The sequence below is a fragment of the Catharus ustulatus genome, chromosome 8 (assembly GCF_009819885.2).
Source record: "Catharus ustulatus isolate bCatUst1 chromosome 8, bCatUst1.pri.v2, whole genome shotgun sequence".
NCBI classification, from domain to species: Eukaryota; Metazoa; Chordata; class Aves; order Passeriformes; family Turdidae; genus Catharus; species Catharus ustulatus.
The window spans coordinates 32,120,177-32,137,639 of NC_046228.1; the positions used below are offsets into that span (position 1 = coordinate 32,120,177).

At 45.2% G+C, this 17,463-nt stretch overlaps 1 protein-coding gene across 3 annotated transcripts in view; it reads left to right on the forward strand.

Annotated features, from left to right (window-relative positions):
* Window positions 1–17,463, forward strand: part of PRKG1 (protein kinase cGMP-dependent 1) — a 358,167-nt gene that overhangs the window by 242,392 nt on the left and 98,312 nt on the right. For all 3 annotated transcript variants that reach the window (XM_033066125.2, XM_033066123.2, XM_033066126.2), the window contains exon 5: window positions 5,015–5,078. In XM_033066125.2, coding sequence (XP_032922016.1) covers window positions 5,015–5,078 — 64 coding nt within the window. The remainder of the gene's footprint in view (window positions 1–5,014; window positions 5,079–17,463) is intronic.

Genomic DNA, 17,463 nt, shown 5'->3' on the forward strand with positions numbered 1-17,463 from the left:
GGTGGCACTCAGTGCTCTGGGCTGGGGACAAGGTGGGAATGGGTGTCAGGTTGGATTCAATGGGTTGGGAGGGATTTTCCCATCTCAGCAATTCCATGAATCCAAGCAAAGCATGTGGGAAATTGCTAGAGGAAAACCTGCTTTGACTTAGCAATTACCTGAGTGACTGGGGAACAATTGACATTTTTGGAGAAATAAATATACCTTTCCTGAAAATAATTTCTGCCACTTCTCTTGTGGGTACTATGAATGAATATAACCAGCAGTTGATCCTCCAAATAATATTTATTAATCGGACAGAAAAGAGGAATGATTTTGATGCAGCAGTTTGTAACACAAAAGGAATGTACCTGTGCAGGTGGGCAGGCCCTGGCACAGGGTGCCCAGAGAAGCTGTGGCTGCCCCTGGGTCCCTGGAAGTGTCCATGGTTAGGCTGGAGGGGGCTTGGAGCAGCCTGGGATGGTGGAAGGTGTCCCTGCCCAGGACAGGTGGTGGCACTGGATGAGCTTTAAGATCCCTTCCAACCTCAGCAACTCTGATTCTATGAAATTATGCCAGGACCATGATCCCAATGGAGCCAGCATTCCCTTCCTGAAACAGCTGGGAGCCCAGTGGGAGGCTTGAGTTGCCCAAAATACCATTTTTTGGTGATATCCCAAATCAAGGATCCACTTGGGCTGATCAGATGTAGCCTCAGCTCTTCTGGAGCTGAGACAGAGCTGTAGGAGCATCCCGAGTGTGCTAAGCAATGACATTTGCATTTTTCAGCCTTCATTTCAGTTGGCTGCCAAAAAAGAAGTTTCAAGGAACTTAGTCTTAATTTCTTTTTACTGGAGGGTTGGAGTCTGGAGCTCTGCTTACCAAGGCACACAGCAATGACAACAACTGCTCAGCAATTGTGCTGGTGCCAAGCAGCAGTAAAAGAGAGAGGTTTTGTTCCAGGCTTAACCCAGGAGAAACATCTGCCACCGACCTGGATGGGCACCCTCACTGAACACCCTTCAAAAGTTTGGGAACGTGTCTTGAAAGGGATTTAGAGAGTGAATGGTTGCTTTTATATGCTGGAGGCAGAGCAGAGCCAGGAGCCCTGCGAGTTGAGGCGTGTGTCAGAAGATAAATGTCCTGTCGGAGCTGGCAGCGCTGCCACCGAGCGCGTCTGAGGCTGCAAACAACGCCTTGGGCCACAGCCAGCACTGCTTGGAAGCACTTGCTGCTTCCTCCAGGAGCCTTCCCCTGGGATGGATCAAAGTCTGCTTAATGGGGATGTTGCTTCTACCTGGAAGTTGAGAGCAGCTTGGTGACTGCATCCCCAGGGATGGAGCCACAACCCTTCCCACTTCCTTCGGGCTGGGCATATCCCTGCTCCTCCATGGGGACGGGGATTCAATCCATGGATGTTACAGCACAGCTGCTCTCCCTGAGTTTGGCAGCTGGTGCTGGGCACGTTGAGCTTTCTGGGAAAACGGCTCATGTTTGGAGCCAGACAGGGAGCAATTCCCCACGGGAAATTCTCCTGGGTCCAGGAACTGCCATCCCTACACAATGTTCCATGGCTGAGCAGCGGGGAATGCAGCCAGGAAAATGTCACCTCTCCTCCTTCTCCTGCTCACTGCCCAGGGTGTAGGGACAGGGTGGATGGAGAAGGTTCCTCACCCTCCTCCCTGTGATGGCAGTCATGCTCTCCTGATAAAATGTTGTTTGTGGATGGATTAAAATCATCCAGTTTATTGCATTTTCTGTTAAAACTCAAATCCCTGGAGCTAGGGGCCTGCTTTGCCTCCTTGTAGAGTGGCTTGGATCCTCCTGGGGATCCTGAGCTGTACTTTTGCCAGGGGATCCTATCAAATAGGATTAAATAATTTGGTATCCATACTTTTTAACAGCCACATCACCTTCAAGAACTTAGAGGAGCAGAGGGTCTGCAGGTGAGCAGGAGGTCAGTTGTGAATAGCTCCATTCCATTCTAATCCATCCCCAGATGGATTCCATAACCTCACCCAGGGAGTGGATTCAGGGCAGGTGGAGAAATTACTCATTAAGTGGAATAAGAAACAGCTGGAGAAAGTCCCTTGTCAGGACTGGGTAGGCAGAGTAGAAGAAGCCTCATCCTGGGAGAGGTTGGTGAGCTGCTCTTGTTTTCTCTACAATTGAATCACAATCATTAAATTGGAAAACACTCCCGAGATCATCAAGTCCAGCTTTTCCTGGGCAAAGTGGGAGATGGTTGTGGAAAAAGAGGAACAAGTGAAATCCTTCACTTGTGCTGCAGGCAGAGAGAAAAGTCACAAGTTTCAGACCAGAATATCTGTTTTGCTAGCTGTAGCATTGTTACTGTCTGGAGTGGGTGTTTAAAAATCTTCATTGTTGATGGGATTTAAGGAGCAGTGGGAGGAGAACTTGGAGAAAGTCTGGGTTAGTTTGACTCTGCTTTGTTGGGCAGAACAATTGTTCCTTGAACACCTGGAACAGCATTTGCTGCAACTTCTCCTACCCTAAGTACATCCCAGCTCAAGGGCTGGATGTTTGCTCTTCTATAGTTTCAGCCTTTTTCACACAGCTGTAGAAAGGGAAATACAATTTTCCTGCCTCTTACTGTGCTGATCAAAGATTCCCTGGGAGGTTTGCTGCCCCCGTTTGCCTCTGTCCCATGTGTTTTCCCACTTGGAGCAATTTGCAGCTCAGCTGTTTTGCTCAAGGCTCTCCTTGGAGAGCTGAGGCTCCATTTGCCTTTCAGGGTAAGTACCCACCTGGAAATAATCATGGGAACACTCCTTTTGTACACAAGTCCTTCAGTAATCCAGGCAGTTCTTGGAGGGAATCAGGACTCTGTTTTATGAATCCATTCAGTATTGGCCTGTGGAGAGCCTGAGAGAGGGACTTTTATTGACTTGGTGAATCAAGTCTTGCTCTCTTCTTATCAAAGAAACTCAAATATTTGGGTGTTTTGTCACTTCTGGCTGTTCAGGGGAGTTCTGGCCTGCCACAAACCCCCCTAAATCTGGGATATTAATGGTGTAATTCCATGATGTGTCGGTGTTTGTTTTATCAAAAAATTGCTTTTTCTGTGATGTGCTCTATTGCAGAGATGAAATGTTAGGCTTTTGTCATGGTACAAGTTGGAATTTGGGAAGAACTGGAGGCCTATTTCTCTGCTTTTTTAATGGATTTGGTCTATAATAGATGTCTTTAACTACCCTCCCTTGGATTTCACAGGCATAATTATCCATTAAAAAGTGCCCTGTGGTGGGTTCCCCCCCAGTTTGGGAATTAAAAGGTGCAACCACAATAAAATCTGACCACTTGTCCAAGGCTGTTATCCTATAAGTTCATTCCTCGTTTGGGAATGCTGGAATTGATGTAATGAACTTTCATTTTATGCTTAGGCCAGACTGTCACAGAATTCCTGTCCAGTTGTTTGTTTGCTCCTGTTACAATGTGGGCCCACGTGCTCCCAGTAATACAAGTGCTCTTCCTAAGGAAAAAAAAGGCTGTTGTTGAGAGCAGAAAGGTGATTTTTTTCTGCATTTATCTGCCCATGTTTTCTGGTTATCATTAAATAGAAGAGATTCAACTGAATTTTTTTTTTTTTAATTGAAAAGAAGAATAAAGGATAAGAGAATAATTTAGGTTGGAAAAGACATTAAAGATCAAGTCCAGCTGTTCCCTCAGCACTGTTGAGCCCCACACTGATCCATATCCCCATGTTCCCTTGCTGTTCAACCCTTCCAGGGATGCTGATTCCACCTGGGCAACCCCTGCCAAGGCCTGAGCACCCTTTCCATGCAGAAATTCCTCCTGCTGTCCAAGCTGAGCCTCCCCTGGCACAGCTTGAGGCCGTTTCCCCTTGTCCTGTCCCTGTTCCCTGGCAGCACAGCCCGACCACCCCTGGCTGTCCCCTCCTGGCAGGGAGTTGTGCAGAGCCACAAGGTTCCCCCTGAGCCTCCTTTTCTCCTTCAATCCCATCCAGTTCCACCCTCTGCCATGTCAGGAACACATTCCACTATCCAGGCTGCTCCAAGCCCCAAAATCCAACCTGGCCTTGGACACTTCCAGGAATCCAGGGTCAGCCACAGCTTCTCTGGCCATGGTGTATTTTGGGTTAAATTTTTGTTGTGTCTGTTTCCTTCAGCATCACCTGGGAATATTGATGGATCTCAGGTTTTTATGGAAAGAGAGGATTAGAAACCAGGATACTGCAAATCACAGACTGGCTGAGGATGGGAGGGACATCTGGAGATCCTCTGGTTCAGGTTGCCCTGGACCATGTCCTGATGGCAATTCCACAGTCTCCCTGGGTGGGCTGTAAGGCAGTGGAGTTACAGCTTCAAAGTCAGAATACTCCCTGGAGGTTTGGAGACCCAAACTCGTGTCCCCTATCCCACTCCAGACTGATTTAGGTGCAGTCCCTGTGGACCCTGGGTCAGGGGTTTCTTCATGGCTGCATCACCTTCTCATCCCAGCCTGGCCTGGGCAGCCTTTGCTGAGGAAATTGCTGCCAAACAAGTGACAAAGTCACCTTTTTGGCCAAAGAAAAGAACACAAATTTGGCTGTAAAACTGCCAGGGGAGTGTTCAGAAACTCCCTGAGGGCTTGTATGGTGGTTCTGTGCTCTGCCATCCATCCATCCATCCATCCATGTGAGGTTTCACTCTTTTATCTGGAGCTGCTTGGAGCTGATCTTTCAGCCCATCTTTTGTTGCATTTTATTTCTGGGGCGCTGAAGCAGCCCAGGAAGGAATATGACTGAGTGGGTTTGTGGTACACAGGAATTCCAGTGGATGCTGCATGGTTCCCTAGTTGATTATGAGCTTTAGGGGTGGTTTATTCCAGTGGTCTCCCATCATCACCAAATGCATCCTGGCTGCTAGAAAAGGAGCAGCTTTCCATGATATCTTTTTCCTGTTCAGCCCCAGAGCACGAAGGAAAAATCTCAGGAAGACAGAGGGGAGGAAAGCAGCTGGATCTGTGTGCTGTGTAGAGGGATCCATTAATCAAGGTTTCTTTTGTATTGCAGCGTTCCTACATTCCAGAGCCTTCCAGAGGAGATCCTCAGTAAGCTTGCAGATGTCCTGGAAGAGGTAAGTGCTTTGAATTTTGGGATTTTGTGAGCTCAGAACATTCTGCTGATGATATCCAACTTCTTTTTCCCCAAAGAGGAGCTCCCCAGTTTGGCAGCCATCGAGGCTGTGAGAGGAGTTGTGGGGAAAATGAATCCAGTTTTGAACAGGGTTTATATATATTTTTAATTGGGTTTTTGTCCAACTGGGGAGTGAATCAATCATTTCCTGTGGTATCCAGAAGGGAATGAGCTTCTCCAGCCCTTGGATGAGTTGTGGGGAGGAGGGGAATGTGAAAACCTGATCTCATTTCAGATTTGATGGGACACTTATGTTGGAGGGTATTTTAAAGGTGTTGTAGAAAAGGTGCTCTGGGAAGGGGTTACAGCAATGTTGAGATGGAGTTGGGCTTTGCCTGCCTGGCTTTAACTGGGCTCTCATTAGGGTCAATCTTTCAATAATAAGTCTATTTAAAGGAACAAAGAAATCACCCTCAAAACACCAACCAGGAAAAACCACAAAAAATCCTACAAACCCTCAAAAATGCAAAAATACCTAACCTGTACTCTACAAAAAAAAAAAAAGAAAAAATCCCAAAAAAACTCCAACCAACCAAAACCACCCCCCCACTCCCCAAACCTTGCCCCATAAGCAGATGTAAAATGGATGTAAAATATTTGGGTCGCATCACACTTCACAATTTTCACCCATATTTTATTCCCTTCTGGGCCTGAGGAATTCAATATCCCAGAAAGTCATTAACAAACCCTTCCAAAAGGTGATTTAAGTGCATGAAATGTGTGTGTGGCAGTAATTTATTTCATTACTGCTCACTTGTCTTCATCCACGCCTCTCCGGCAGGGAAGACGTTCCCTTGGATTTGGAAGAAAAGTGCTGCTGACATCGAGGTTGATTTGAATTCTTTTTTTTTTCTGAGCTTTGCTGGGGTTGTTGTTCCTTCTCTGCCTTTTTATTTAGTGCCCAGATAAATTTTGTGGCTCCAACAATTCAGCTGTTTGTCACCCCGAGTAATTGCATAGTCACAGATAAGCTTTATTCCCTCTACTGCCAGGGAATGCTCTGATTTAAGGAAAAAAAGGATATGAATTCCCTCTGCCATAAATTCCATCTGCCTATCTCAAAACCCCACTGCCAACCAGAATTTGCTTGGATCACATCACCAGCATTAAGCTCCTTATCAAGAGTTAAGGAGAAGAATAAAGTCCATAAAACTTTTCCAGAAACACTTAAAGCTTTGTGGCAGGGGGGGGAAAAAAATTCTTAATAAGTTTCAGTGAAGAAATGAAGCACGAAAGCAGCATTTGTGAGGAATAAATCTGGGGTTTTAGGGTAGATGCTCCCAATTTCCTGCTTGGAATCAGTGTTATTTCCTCTGGGTTTGTCTTGGATGGAATAGGCTGTGTTTTGCATAAATTAAAAATAAAAAGTCACTCTTAGATCTGTATATTTAGATTTAAACTCCCACCTGGCTACAGCTCCCTTTCCATTGGTTACACCTCTGAAATATTGGAAAACCCCTCTGGATCATGGAATTGTTACTATTACCTGGAAAAATGTGTCTGGTAACTCACACAAGAATTGAGAGGCACCAACATTGTCAGTAATTTCAGTCTTTATGGATAATTTCATTTAGCAAATGGAATTAAAATCCTGAAGGGAGTAGGCTGGGGAGTGTGTTCCTGGCATGGCTGAGGAGTGGGACAAGCTTTTGGTGGGCATGGGCCAAACTCTGAGATCTGGGCTGGCATTTCCTCCTTTCCCTCATTTCTCCACTTCTTTTTTTTTTTTTTTTTTTTTTTTTTTTTTGCTTCTATGGCACAAAATTGGGATTTCTTTCCTTAAGTTGCTTCACATTCTGGCAATGTTTTTCCTCTTTAAGGTTATTTCCTGTGCCATTCAAATGCAAAACTTGTAGGATTTCTATCTCAAATCTGGAGTTCAGGTACTCATAGATGTAATTAAGGTTCCTTGACCCATTCTCCTCTGAAGCCACTTCCAGGTGCTCATGAGTTTGTAATTTTCCATTTGATCTCAAATTCTTCATTATGCCTACAGCTAATTCTTCTAAATTTTGTTCCCCAACTCCAAATTCCTACTCCTGTTTCAAAGAAGGATCCCTTTGCCTGGATGTCAGGGATGGAGCCATTTCCTGGCTGAACATCTGTCCCAGCTTCACTGGATTGGGCTGGGTTTTCAGGGAAGGGGAAGGAGGCAGGAATTCAGCCAGGGGCAGCTGAAGTAACTAATCCCAGACTGGTTTGGGTTGGAAGGGACATGAAGGACCATACATTCCTCCTCCTGCCATGGGCATGGGCACCTTCCACTGTCCCAGGCTGCTCCAAGCCCCAAAGTCCAGCCTGGCCTTGGACACTTCCAGGGATCCAGGGGCAGCCACAGCTGCTCTGGGCACCCTGTGCCAGGGCTGCCCACCCTCCCAGGGAACAATTCCTTCCCAATATCCCATGCATCCCTGCCCTCTGGCAGTGGAAGCCATTCCCTGTGTCCTGTCCCTCCATCCCTGGTCCCAGGTCCCTCTCCCCAGCTATAAGAGCTGTCCTGGAAGGGGCTCTGAACTCTCCCTGGATCCAGATCTTCAGGCTCTGGAAGGCATTCTGAGCTCTCCCTGGAACCTTTTCTTCCCCAGTGAACACCCCCAGCTCTCCCAGCCTGGCTGCAGAGGGGCTCCAGCCCCTGGAGCAGCTCCATGGCCTCCTCTGGACTCACTCCAGCAGCTCCACATGCTGTTGGTGCCCCTGACAGAATCAGCTGACATTTAAAGTTCTGCAGTTGCAAATGCAGAGGGGGAGATTGAATTAAGTCTCGTTGGCACTTTAAACCCAGGCTTTTTCATCTGCATTTCCTAATCCTGTGCCCTCTCTGTTCCTTCGCTGTTTGGGATTTAGCCTGGTAATCCATGGAAGGTGTTGTGTGTGAGGATCTGAGCAGCTGGAGCGAGAGACAGCAACAAAGGCCCTTTGATTTGCTTACCAAACCCCGCAGATCAGTTTTTTGTGCAGATAATTTCAGGTCTAAACTGTGTCACATGGATTTGCCTCATTGCTGTTGTTCAGTACTCGAGACAGCTTTGACATTTATGTGTGTGTGTGTATATTTATGGATTATTTCTAGATTTAGGAATTTAAAGTGTTCCAGGCCAGGCTTGGAGCAGCCTGGGATAGAGGAAGGTGTCCCTGCCCATGGCACAGGGATGTACTTTAAAGTCCCTTCGAACCCAAACCATTCCAGGATTCTCTGACAATACTTTATATCATATTTAAATATATAATATTTATCTATCATAGTTGCAGTGTAAACAGATATTTAAATATTAATATGGCTAATTGCCCTAAATCCTGCTGCAGAGCACTTCATCAGCTCATCCTGGGTTAACAGGAGAGCAGCTACAGCTTGGAAGTGCTGGGAATGCCATTCCCACATCTCCCAGTGTGCTTTTTGGGAATTCTTTCACTGGAAGCAATAATATTAAGAATTTTAATTTATTTGAATGCACTACTGAGATCCAAGTGCCAGTGATGTGTTCCCTCCAGCCCCAGGTACCCTGGTCTTGGCTCCTGGTGAATCCCTGGACAAACAGCAGAGCCAGAGTTAGGGGAAAGGCAGAGAAATGTGCTGAACCCCACAGGCAGAGGCTGCCAGAGATGGAAACTCTCCCTGCCACTCTGGGTGCTGAAATCTGGGATCCCAGCTCCTGTCTGCAGCCACTTCAGCAGCTCAGTTTGTATGCTGACTGTTGCTTGCCAGCCTTTGTTTTTTTTTTTTTTTCCCCTTTTATTTTCATTCCGATGAAAGACTGAATTTCCAAAGGAACAAATATTAAAAAAATAAAACAACACAAAATTCTTCCCTGTTGCTCGTGGAGCTCCTGTTGTGGCTCCTTGGGGGAGAGTGGGGTCTTGGAGGAGATTGCATGGCTTAATTCAGCTTTAAGAGCTGTCCTGGGCCTTCCTGCAGAGATGCCAAGCATCCTTCCTGCTCCACACTGCCCAATTAGTATGGATCAGAACGCCTCTGGTTAATTAACAGAGGCTGAACACAGTCCTGGCTTTGTGGATTGTGTGGCAACAGTGAATAGAAGAGGGAAAATGTGCAAAATTAATTAGCTTTCCATAGAATCAGTGGTTTTTTGGCTTATTTAGGAGTGAGGATGGCTCTTGGATAAAGGGAACCAGGTCCCTGGTCTGTCCTGCAGGCTCTGCCAGCACCAAGGCAGGTATTGTGATAGAGCCAGAAACCAGATTTGAGAGAGAATTCAAAGTAAACAGGGAAGAGTAAAAGGTTTTGGTTAAGAAAAAATACGTTAATGTTATTATTTATATTTTTTTCTCAAAGGAAGCACTGTGGGGGAGCTGTGGGATAGGGTAATGCTGCTTGTGGGGGCATCAAATCAGCTTCAGTCACAACTGAGTTCATCACAAATGGACTAAATTTTTCCAATTTTGACCAAGTACCACTGCAAAGTTGTACTTCCATTAATTTTTCAAACGGTGCTCATGAGAACACAGCTTTGGGTTTGTAGCTGCACCAGGAAGTAAAAGCTTTGTGAGGGAAAAAAAGTATTAGAAAATAAAATAGAGCTGAAAAAACTGGAGTGCAGGAATACAAGAGAGTCCGTGGCAGGAGCTACTCCAGCTTTGGATTGTGTTTTTTGGAGTTAAGTTTTCCTTATTATTTTCTTTAATGTGGGCACAGGGAATTAAAAATAACCTCCTGCTCGTGTTAGCACAAGGAAAGGAGTTCAGTATTCCCTGGTTTCTGTGGGTTCTTGTCAGGAGTGTGATTGACCCTGTGTATGTGTGTATTGCCCATCCTCTGTTCTGCAGTGGCAGAAATGGGGCAGGATTTGGGGTTTTTCTTCCACAGTTCTGCAAAACTTTTTGTTGGAAGGTGATGCCAGTGGAAAAAACCTTTGGGACTCAGATTACTTCTTAATGTCCCAATATCCCATCCATCCCTGCCCTCTGGCAGTGGAAACCATTCCCTGTGTCCTGTCCCTCCATCCCTTGTCCCCAGTCCCTCTCCAGCTCTCCTGGAGCCCCTTTAGGCTCTGGAAGGGCTCTGAGCTCTCCCTGGAGCTTTCTCCAGGTGAACACCCCCAGCTCTCCCAGCCTGGCTCCAGAGCAGAGGGGCTCCAGCCCTTGCAACATCTCCATGACCTTTTCTGGATTCACTCCAGCAGCTCCACATCCCAGATCAGACACCCCACTGCAGGTGGGCTCTCACCAGAGGGGTGGAAAATCTGTTGCCATTTTTTCCCATTTGATTTGACATCAGATCTCTCCATTTTTTTCCCAATAAAATCCTTGTGCTGAACACATGGAAAGGCGTTTCCTGGAGTTCATGGCACACGTGGGAACTTCAGGTCTTCACCTTGGTGGGTGTTTGTGTCAGGTGCAAGGAGCTGCTTTTGGCCTCTGCCAAATATAATTTTCAGGCAGGGAATGTGTTCTTTTTTTGAGCTGAGATTTATGAAATGAATTTAGAAACCTCTCAAGAAGCAGGTTTTGTTCAGGCTTGAAATCCCAGTGGAATCAGAGGGATCTTTTTCCAGAGGCTTTCCATGTGAAGCTGAATTCCTCTGGAGACAGGGGAAGTTCATTAGCATCTCATTTACTCTCAGAAGTCCCCCTACCCTTGTCTCTGGGCTCCTTTACTAAACCCCAAGCAGAAGAGCTGGGTTGTTGGTTTTCTTTCAAGTGGTAAAATCCACTGGAGTTAGGCCAGAGCACCCCAGCTAGGGAATTATATTCCTCCAGCTGTCCAAAGCACATGGATTCATGGAAATCTCCATGAGAATCCCAAGTACACTCAGAAGGAGGGGAGTTGTAAGATTTTTCTCAGCTGTCAAAGAATAAATTCTTCCCTGTGGGAGTAGGCAGGCCCTGGCACAGGGTGCCCAGAGCAGCTGTGGCTGCCCCTGGATCCCTGGCAGTGTCCAAGGCCAGGCTGGATGGGGCTTGGGACAGCCTGGGATAGTGGAAGGTGTCCCTGCCCATGGCAGGGGTTGCAATGAGATCATCCTTAATGTCCCATCAACCCAAACCATGCTTCCTTCAAGAGAGTTCTATAGTTCCCTGTTTTCCAACTGCTTTTTGAGCACTTTTCCTGCTTTTCCTCATTTTTTGGGCACCTCCTTCTCCTCAATCAACCTCCCAGTGGTGGAAAAAGCCACTCCAGCAGTGGCACGGTCACCAGCAGGACACGTGGCAAAGGCAGCGTCAAACAGAAAAAAAATTGCTTCACCCCAGAATTTTCTGTCTTTAATTTATTGTTATTTTTGACAATAGTGCATTGAGTGGATGATCAGATTTTCAGGAGGTCACTAATAAAATGCTAATTTCTAAAGCCACCCCTCTCAGATTGTGCAGGTGTTGGGATTTAAATATTCCCTGTTTCCAGTTGGATTAAAGCTAGCTGGGAGATATTTTTATGTCCTCTAAGCGGATTCTCCAGCTGATCCATCACAGTTATGAAAGAAAGGAAAAAAGAAAAACAAAACTTTTTTTGCTGTAATCGTAGATATTTTCCAGGGTTTCACAGATATGAAAACAAAGGATTTAGGCAAATCCATAATTTATTATTTGCCCTGTGGTTTTGCTGGCTGTATTATAGACTCACAGGACGGATGGGGATTTTTTCATGGCACCTGGGACAACAGAGAGGTCACAGGGGACAGCTCAGGAGCTCCAAGTTGTCTCTTCCCTGATCCAGCCTTGTTCCTAATTTTCCAGTATCTGTTTGTTAATTGTTCCCAGTTTCCAGAGGCTCTACAGCAACACTGGGGCAAGGAACTCATGGCATCTGCTTTTGCAGGCATTTTCTTTTTTGCAGACAGGTTGGGACCGATGGGTTGTTGGTTTTCCTTCGCTTCCTAGGTGGAGAAAATCCAATCAATTAATTTTGACTGAAATTTAATTAACATTTGGGCATTGGGAGGGTTTTGCTGTAGTGGAGGTGGCTCAGCTCAAGCCCCTCTTCCCAAGCAGTGCTCCTGACAGCCTGGGCTGAGTGATTTTTGGGATGGATCTTCCCATGGATGAGGTTCCTGTTTTGTGCTGAGGGCTTTGCTTTCAGTGCTGGTTTATTTGGGAGAGCTTGGAATGAGAGCACGTAGCTCTCTGGTCTTTTGGGAATCTCCTCTTAGGAATTCATTCAGCAGTTTCCAAAATTCCATAATTCTCACCCACATATCCCTGCTTATTAGCTTGTATTGGCTAATTTTGGTGGGAATAAACCCCAGAATGAAAATCCAACCTGGTGCTTACTTGAAAACATTCCATGATTTCCACCCTTCAATCCAAGTTGACACAGACAACGCCTTTTTATCTTTAAAAACAGGGGGAAAATACAATCTGCAATTATGTTAAGGAAAACCCAAATATTAATTACCCTGGTGAGTGTTTTCCCTTTGATGCCAACATTTTCCCTGCTGGATTTCCCATAGCATTGCCCACAGTGACACCTGCTGGAATCTGGGACAAGGTTGGCTTGCAGGCCCTCCTGAGTGAGTCCTGCCAGGGGATAATTAGGGAAAAAAATCAAGGGAATAGTCCCTTCCATCATGGAAACACCTGTGGCCACCCAAGGAATGGCCACCAGGCTTGGAGTGCTGGGAGTATCAGCTGGAGACCCTCCACCAATAGGATCAATTGTTAAAACCCAGCTTTAAAGCAAAGGTCAGATGTGAAGATGGGGAGATCCATTCCCATCCCACACCTCCTCAAAAGATGGTTGTGTCCTTTTCCAGGGAATTTATTTCCCTTGGGAAATGGGATTGCTGACATTTGAGGGTTTGTGCCTCTCTGGTTTGAAATGTCCCTTCAGGGGATGTATTCGAAATTCCCCAATCACAGAGTGGCATTTGCAGTGTCTGGGTTGTAATAATAGGAATTGAAAAGTGTCCTCATGGTAGTAAAAGCCATTTCTTAATCCATGGAATAGGAGGCATAAGATATCCTAAACTATAACAACGAGCTAACATTCAGATGGGAGTTACTGGTGAGATAAAATGGGAATAATTTTATTTCCATGCTGCAGCAAACACATTGCAGAGAAAATGGATTTGTATTTTTAACACCCTGTGACTCTTATCCTTAATAGGGAATATCCCATGAAACTTTCCAAGTGGAATTCCTCACTGTAGGGTCAGATCCCATGGGACTGGTGAGGTGCTGGGGGATTGTAGGGCTCCCTCTGGGATATTTATCAGTCACTAGGACAGAGTGCTTGGTGACAGCTTCATCCCCTTCCCGTGTCCCTTCCTGGTGGAAAGGGGATGTTGTTCTGCTGGAGAAGCTTTAGGTTTGACTGGGAATAGGAAAAAGGGGGATTTGCTTTTGTGTTTCATAGGATTAATTGATCTGGATGGTTCCTTCTGGTTCTAAAAGGGCATGAAATTCAAACCTACATTCCTGACCTTCAGAGCTTCTGGGGAGTCAAGTACAATGTGGAACTTCTGCTTCTCATTGGAAACTTTCCAAAATTATGGAAAAAAGAACATGAGACTGCCCTGATTTCCTATCCCTGGCAGTGTCCAAGGTTGGACAGGGCTTGGAGCAACCTGGGATAGTGGAAGGTGTCCTTGCCTATGGAACTGGATGAACTTTAAGGTCCTTCCAAACCAAATCATTTTGGGATTGTGTGACTGGATTTGGGGACCAAACAGAGGGGTTTGGGTGCAGAACTTCAGCAGCTGGGTTGGAAGTTTTCATCTCAGAATGTCCTCACTGAGACCATCATTTGTTTAACTCCGGCTTGGAGTCTTTTTTGGAGCATCCTCACAAGAGGTTTGGGTTCCCTTGGAGGAAGAGTTGGACTGGGGCTGATTCCCAGCAGATCCTGGCCAGTGTTGTGGAGGTGAAGGAAGAACCAATTCCATGCTGTTGGATATCTGATGGAAATCGAGGATTTCCATGGAAATCTGATGGAAATCCATCTGGTGATGGATATCTGATGGAAATCGAGGGGTGAGCTTCCATCAGGAAAATCCTGTGGTCAAAATGTAGGGAAATGAAATAGGATCCCCGACAAATCCACCTCTAAAATGCAGACTGGGATCAGGAAAGGTTCATTTCTCCAACCTCAAGACTGATTCCAGTCATACACCCTCTTCTACAATTTTAAGCAACCAATACCATTTAGACACCATCCATAATTTATGGATAATCCAGAGTAAGGATTTGGGACTGACATGTCCCAAATAATCCGGTGTTATCCATGGCTGCTTTGGCGTTGGAAAAAGGGATGGTAAATCCTGGTCCTGGAGTCAGAATGTGCACAATGAAAACTTTTTTCCCATTATTTACTTGCAGTCAGTTGTCAGAGATGTGATGTGGGCAAGGACACAATCCAGATTTGCCAGGGGATGCTTCATATCCGTGGTTTTTTTCCCAGTGGATGGGATGGGAGGAGTCAGGGCAGCATCTCCCCAAAGTCCCTGCCTGAGGGGGCACTAAGGAGCACTTGGAGCCCTTTCCTGACTCCTTTGGTTTTCCAGCAGTGCCAGATGTCCCCTGTCTGGAATGAAATCTGAGCTGCTGTCACCCTGCAATGGCACACAGGGGCTCCCGTGTTCATCCCCCAGTTCTCCCAGTGCATCCCAGTGCCTCGACTGGGTGTTGGGAGCACAGCTCAATTTTCCTCCCAAAAAAGAGAGAGAAATTGCCTCTCTTCCCTGCCAAACTACTTAGATTGAGGGAGGGCTGAAACTCAGCTTCTATAGAGATGATCCTAGTTTGTGGTTCTTCACCTCAAAGTCATGGAAAACAGGGATCTTTCTGCTTCAGGCCCTCTTCCTGTGTTCACCATGAATCTTGTGCCAAAATAAAAAGGCTTTAATAACACAAAATGAGCAGAAAATGGAAATAAGTGACTGTGGTGGTGATTTATAGGCAACTGAGGGGGGAAACAGCTCCTTGCTGGGAAAACTGAGGCTGCTGCTGGAATGGGAAAGGAGGTTCCTCTATCAGCAGAAGAGATGAGCTCTGTTCCTCCCATCCTGTGATTTCCATCCACTGGGAGAGGTGGGAAATGGGAATAACATGGCTGTTGCCAGCTTTTAGCTGCTGCTGTCCCAGGATTTTCCCTGTGTGGGATGGGATCCCATCTCCATTGGGGCCAAACTCTGCTTGTAAATCCAAATGGCCATTTCCCAAATTCCTGAAGAGAAAGCAAAGTAGAATTCAGAGTTTAAAAAAGCCCTGGTGAAGGAATGTCAGGATCATCGTGTCCTTGCCTGGTAAGGGAAGGGTCAGCTGTGCCTCGTGCTAAAAATCTGACCTAGATTACATTTCCCAGCCTTGTCCTGGTTCTTTTCAGGACTGACATAAGAGATGCTTCCAAAACATCTGCTCTAAAGCACAAAATAGCTGGGGAAAGTCCAGTATTTCTGAGTGGGGTCATTGCACGAGAGACTGATGGAGTGATAGTGCTGCAGAGTCAGTTCTTGATGTGCTTCATCCTTCAGAAATCTCAGCTTTCACCATCTTCTGGATTCAGGATGCAATTTTTTTCCCCACACCTTCCTCTTTAGATACATACCAGTTGTCCAAAATCCTGGAATGAGTTGGAGGCAGTGGAAAGGTCCTTTAAAATTTTCCTCCAAGCAAAGCTGAAATAGGCTCACACAGCTCCAGCCATGTCAATTTTAGCAGCAGAGAATCTATTAAACAGTAAAAAATACTGATTTCTGTACTTGGGGAAGGAGATATTTTGCATTTCTATTGTAAAATACAGGTTTTATTCTAATTTTCAAAATTCTGTTGTCAAGGAGACGGTGGCAACCCAGGTGAGGGGCTCAAGGCAAATTCTTTTTCCATTGGGAAAAGTTATTATTGATGTTTTAAAAATTGAGATTTCAGCTTTTCCTAAGTTATACACAGAGTGAAAGTTCACTTACTGCTTTAATAAATATATTTGGGGCAAACATTTGGTCTCATGAAAGTATGATTCACTTCCAGAATTCCTTGTTGTGCAGACTGGGAATAGAGGCTGACTTTGTATTGTGTGGGTTGATAAAACTCTGCCTTTTTTGTACCTTTTGGGGAGTTGATGAGAGAAATCAAGAGAAAAGGAGAATGTTTTCCAGCAACAGTCAAAATCCATGGGGATATAACAGGGAATATGAACTGAGAGAGTGTTTAATTCATCTGCCAAACTCAGGGCTGGTTGTCACCTGCATAGAAAGTGAAGTGGAAGCAAGTGGTGAATTCAGGGGTTTAAACTGGGAAAATGACCTGTTCAAGTAAAAGTCTGTAGAGGATGGATAAATCCAATGCTTTCCATGATTTCCCTTCCAGTAAAGTTGGTTTCCAGTGATAATTTGAAGTGCATTTTCATATGGAGATGTAGAGTCTCCTCTTTGGTCTAGACTACAAAATAAAATACATTTCATAGCAGGTGACTGGAAAAGTGGCTGAATATATTGAATTAATGTGCATTTTTTCATTCCTCGTGATCGATTCTGAAATGAGTTTGGATCCTGGTGGCAATGCAAATACCTGGGATGAATAAGCATGTGAAATTCGGAGAAAATGAAGGAAAAGAAATGAAACAAATGTGTTGATTTAAGTTGTTTACTTCCAGTTTCATTTTGGCAAGGAATTGATTCCCATTCTAATAACTGTGGAACAGACCTGTGGATTTAGGGAGGGCAATGAATTTCTACACAGATTCTTCCATTATTAGGAGGGAAACCAAATCAGAGATGTTTAGAAAAGGATTGAAGAGCAGCTCTTTTCTTGCATTTCAGTGAAGTTTAATTAGACCCCCATGGATTTGAGCTTCCGGTGATTGAAGAGAGGTTTTGTGGTGCAGTGCCATTGTGGAGTTCTGTTTCTGGCTAGATTTCCTCAAAGTTCCTGTGTTTTAATGTCCAAAGGAAGCTGGGAATGTCATGGAATTATAGAGATTTCAATCCTGCAAAAGCCTAAAATTATATATATTTGACTGGCTCAGGACACACAAATGTCTTAATTTATTTTTTAACTGTATTTTTATTTTTGCTGAATTTTGCTGTTTGCTAATTTTTACTCAAGGTGACTGATGAATTGATTCCACTCTGTTTCCTGGAGGTCCTTTCTCTAATTACTGATTCTCAACTAATTCTCCACATTTCACAGTCATTATCTTTGAATCTGGTATTATTTAAATTCCCGAGCAAAGCTTTTTGGTGTTTTGACCCCAATTTGTGGCTTGATCTGTGGCCTAATACCACTACTGCCTTTTACCCAACAGTTTGTTATCTGTTATCTCCCCTGGGAATAAATCCTATTTTTTTCCATACCAGTTCATCTTGTTTTCCTGGAAAATCTTGCTGCTACAGCTTCTCTCTCATTTCTCCTGACCCCATGTTGCTCTCACCCTCTGT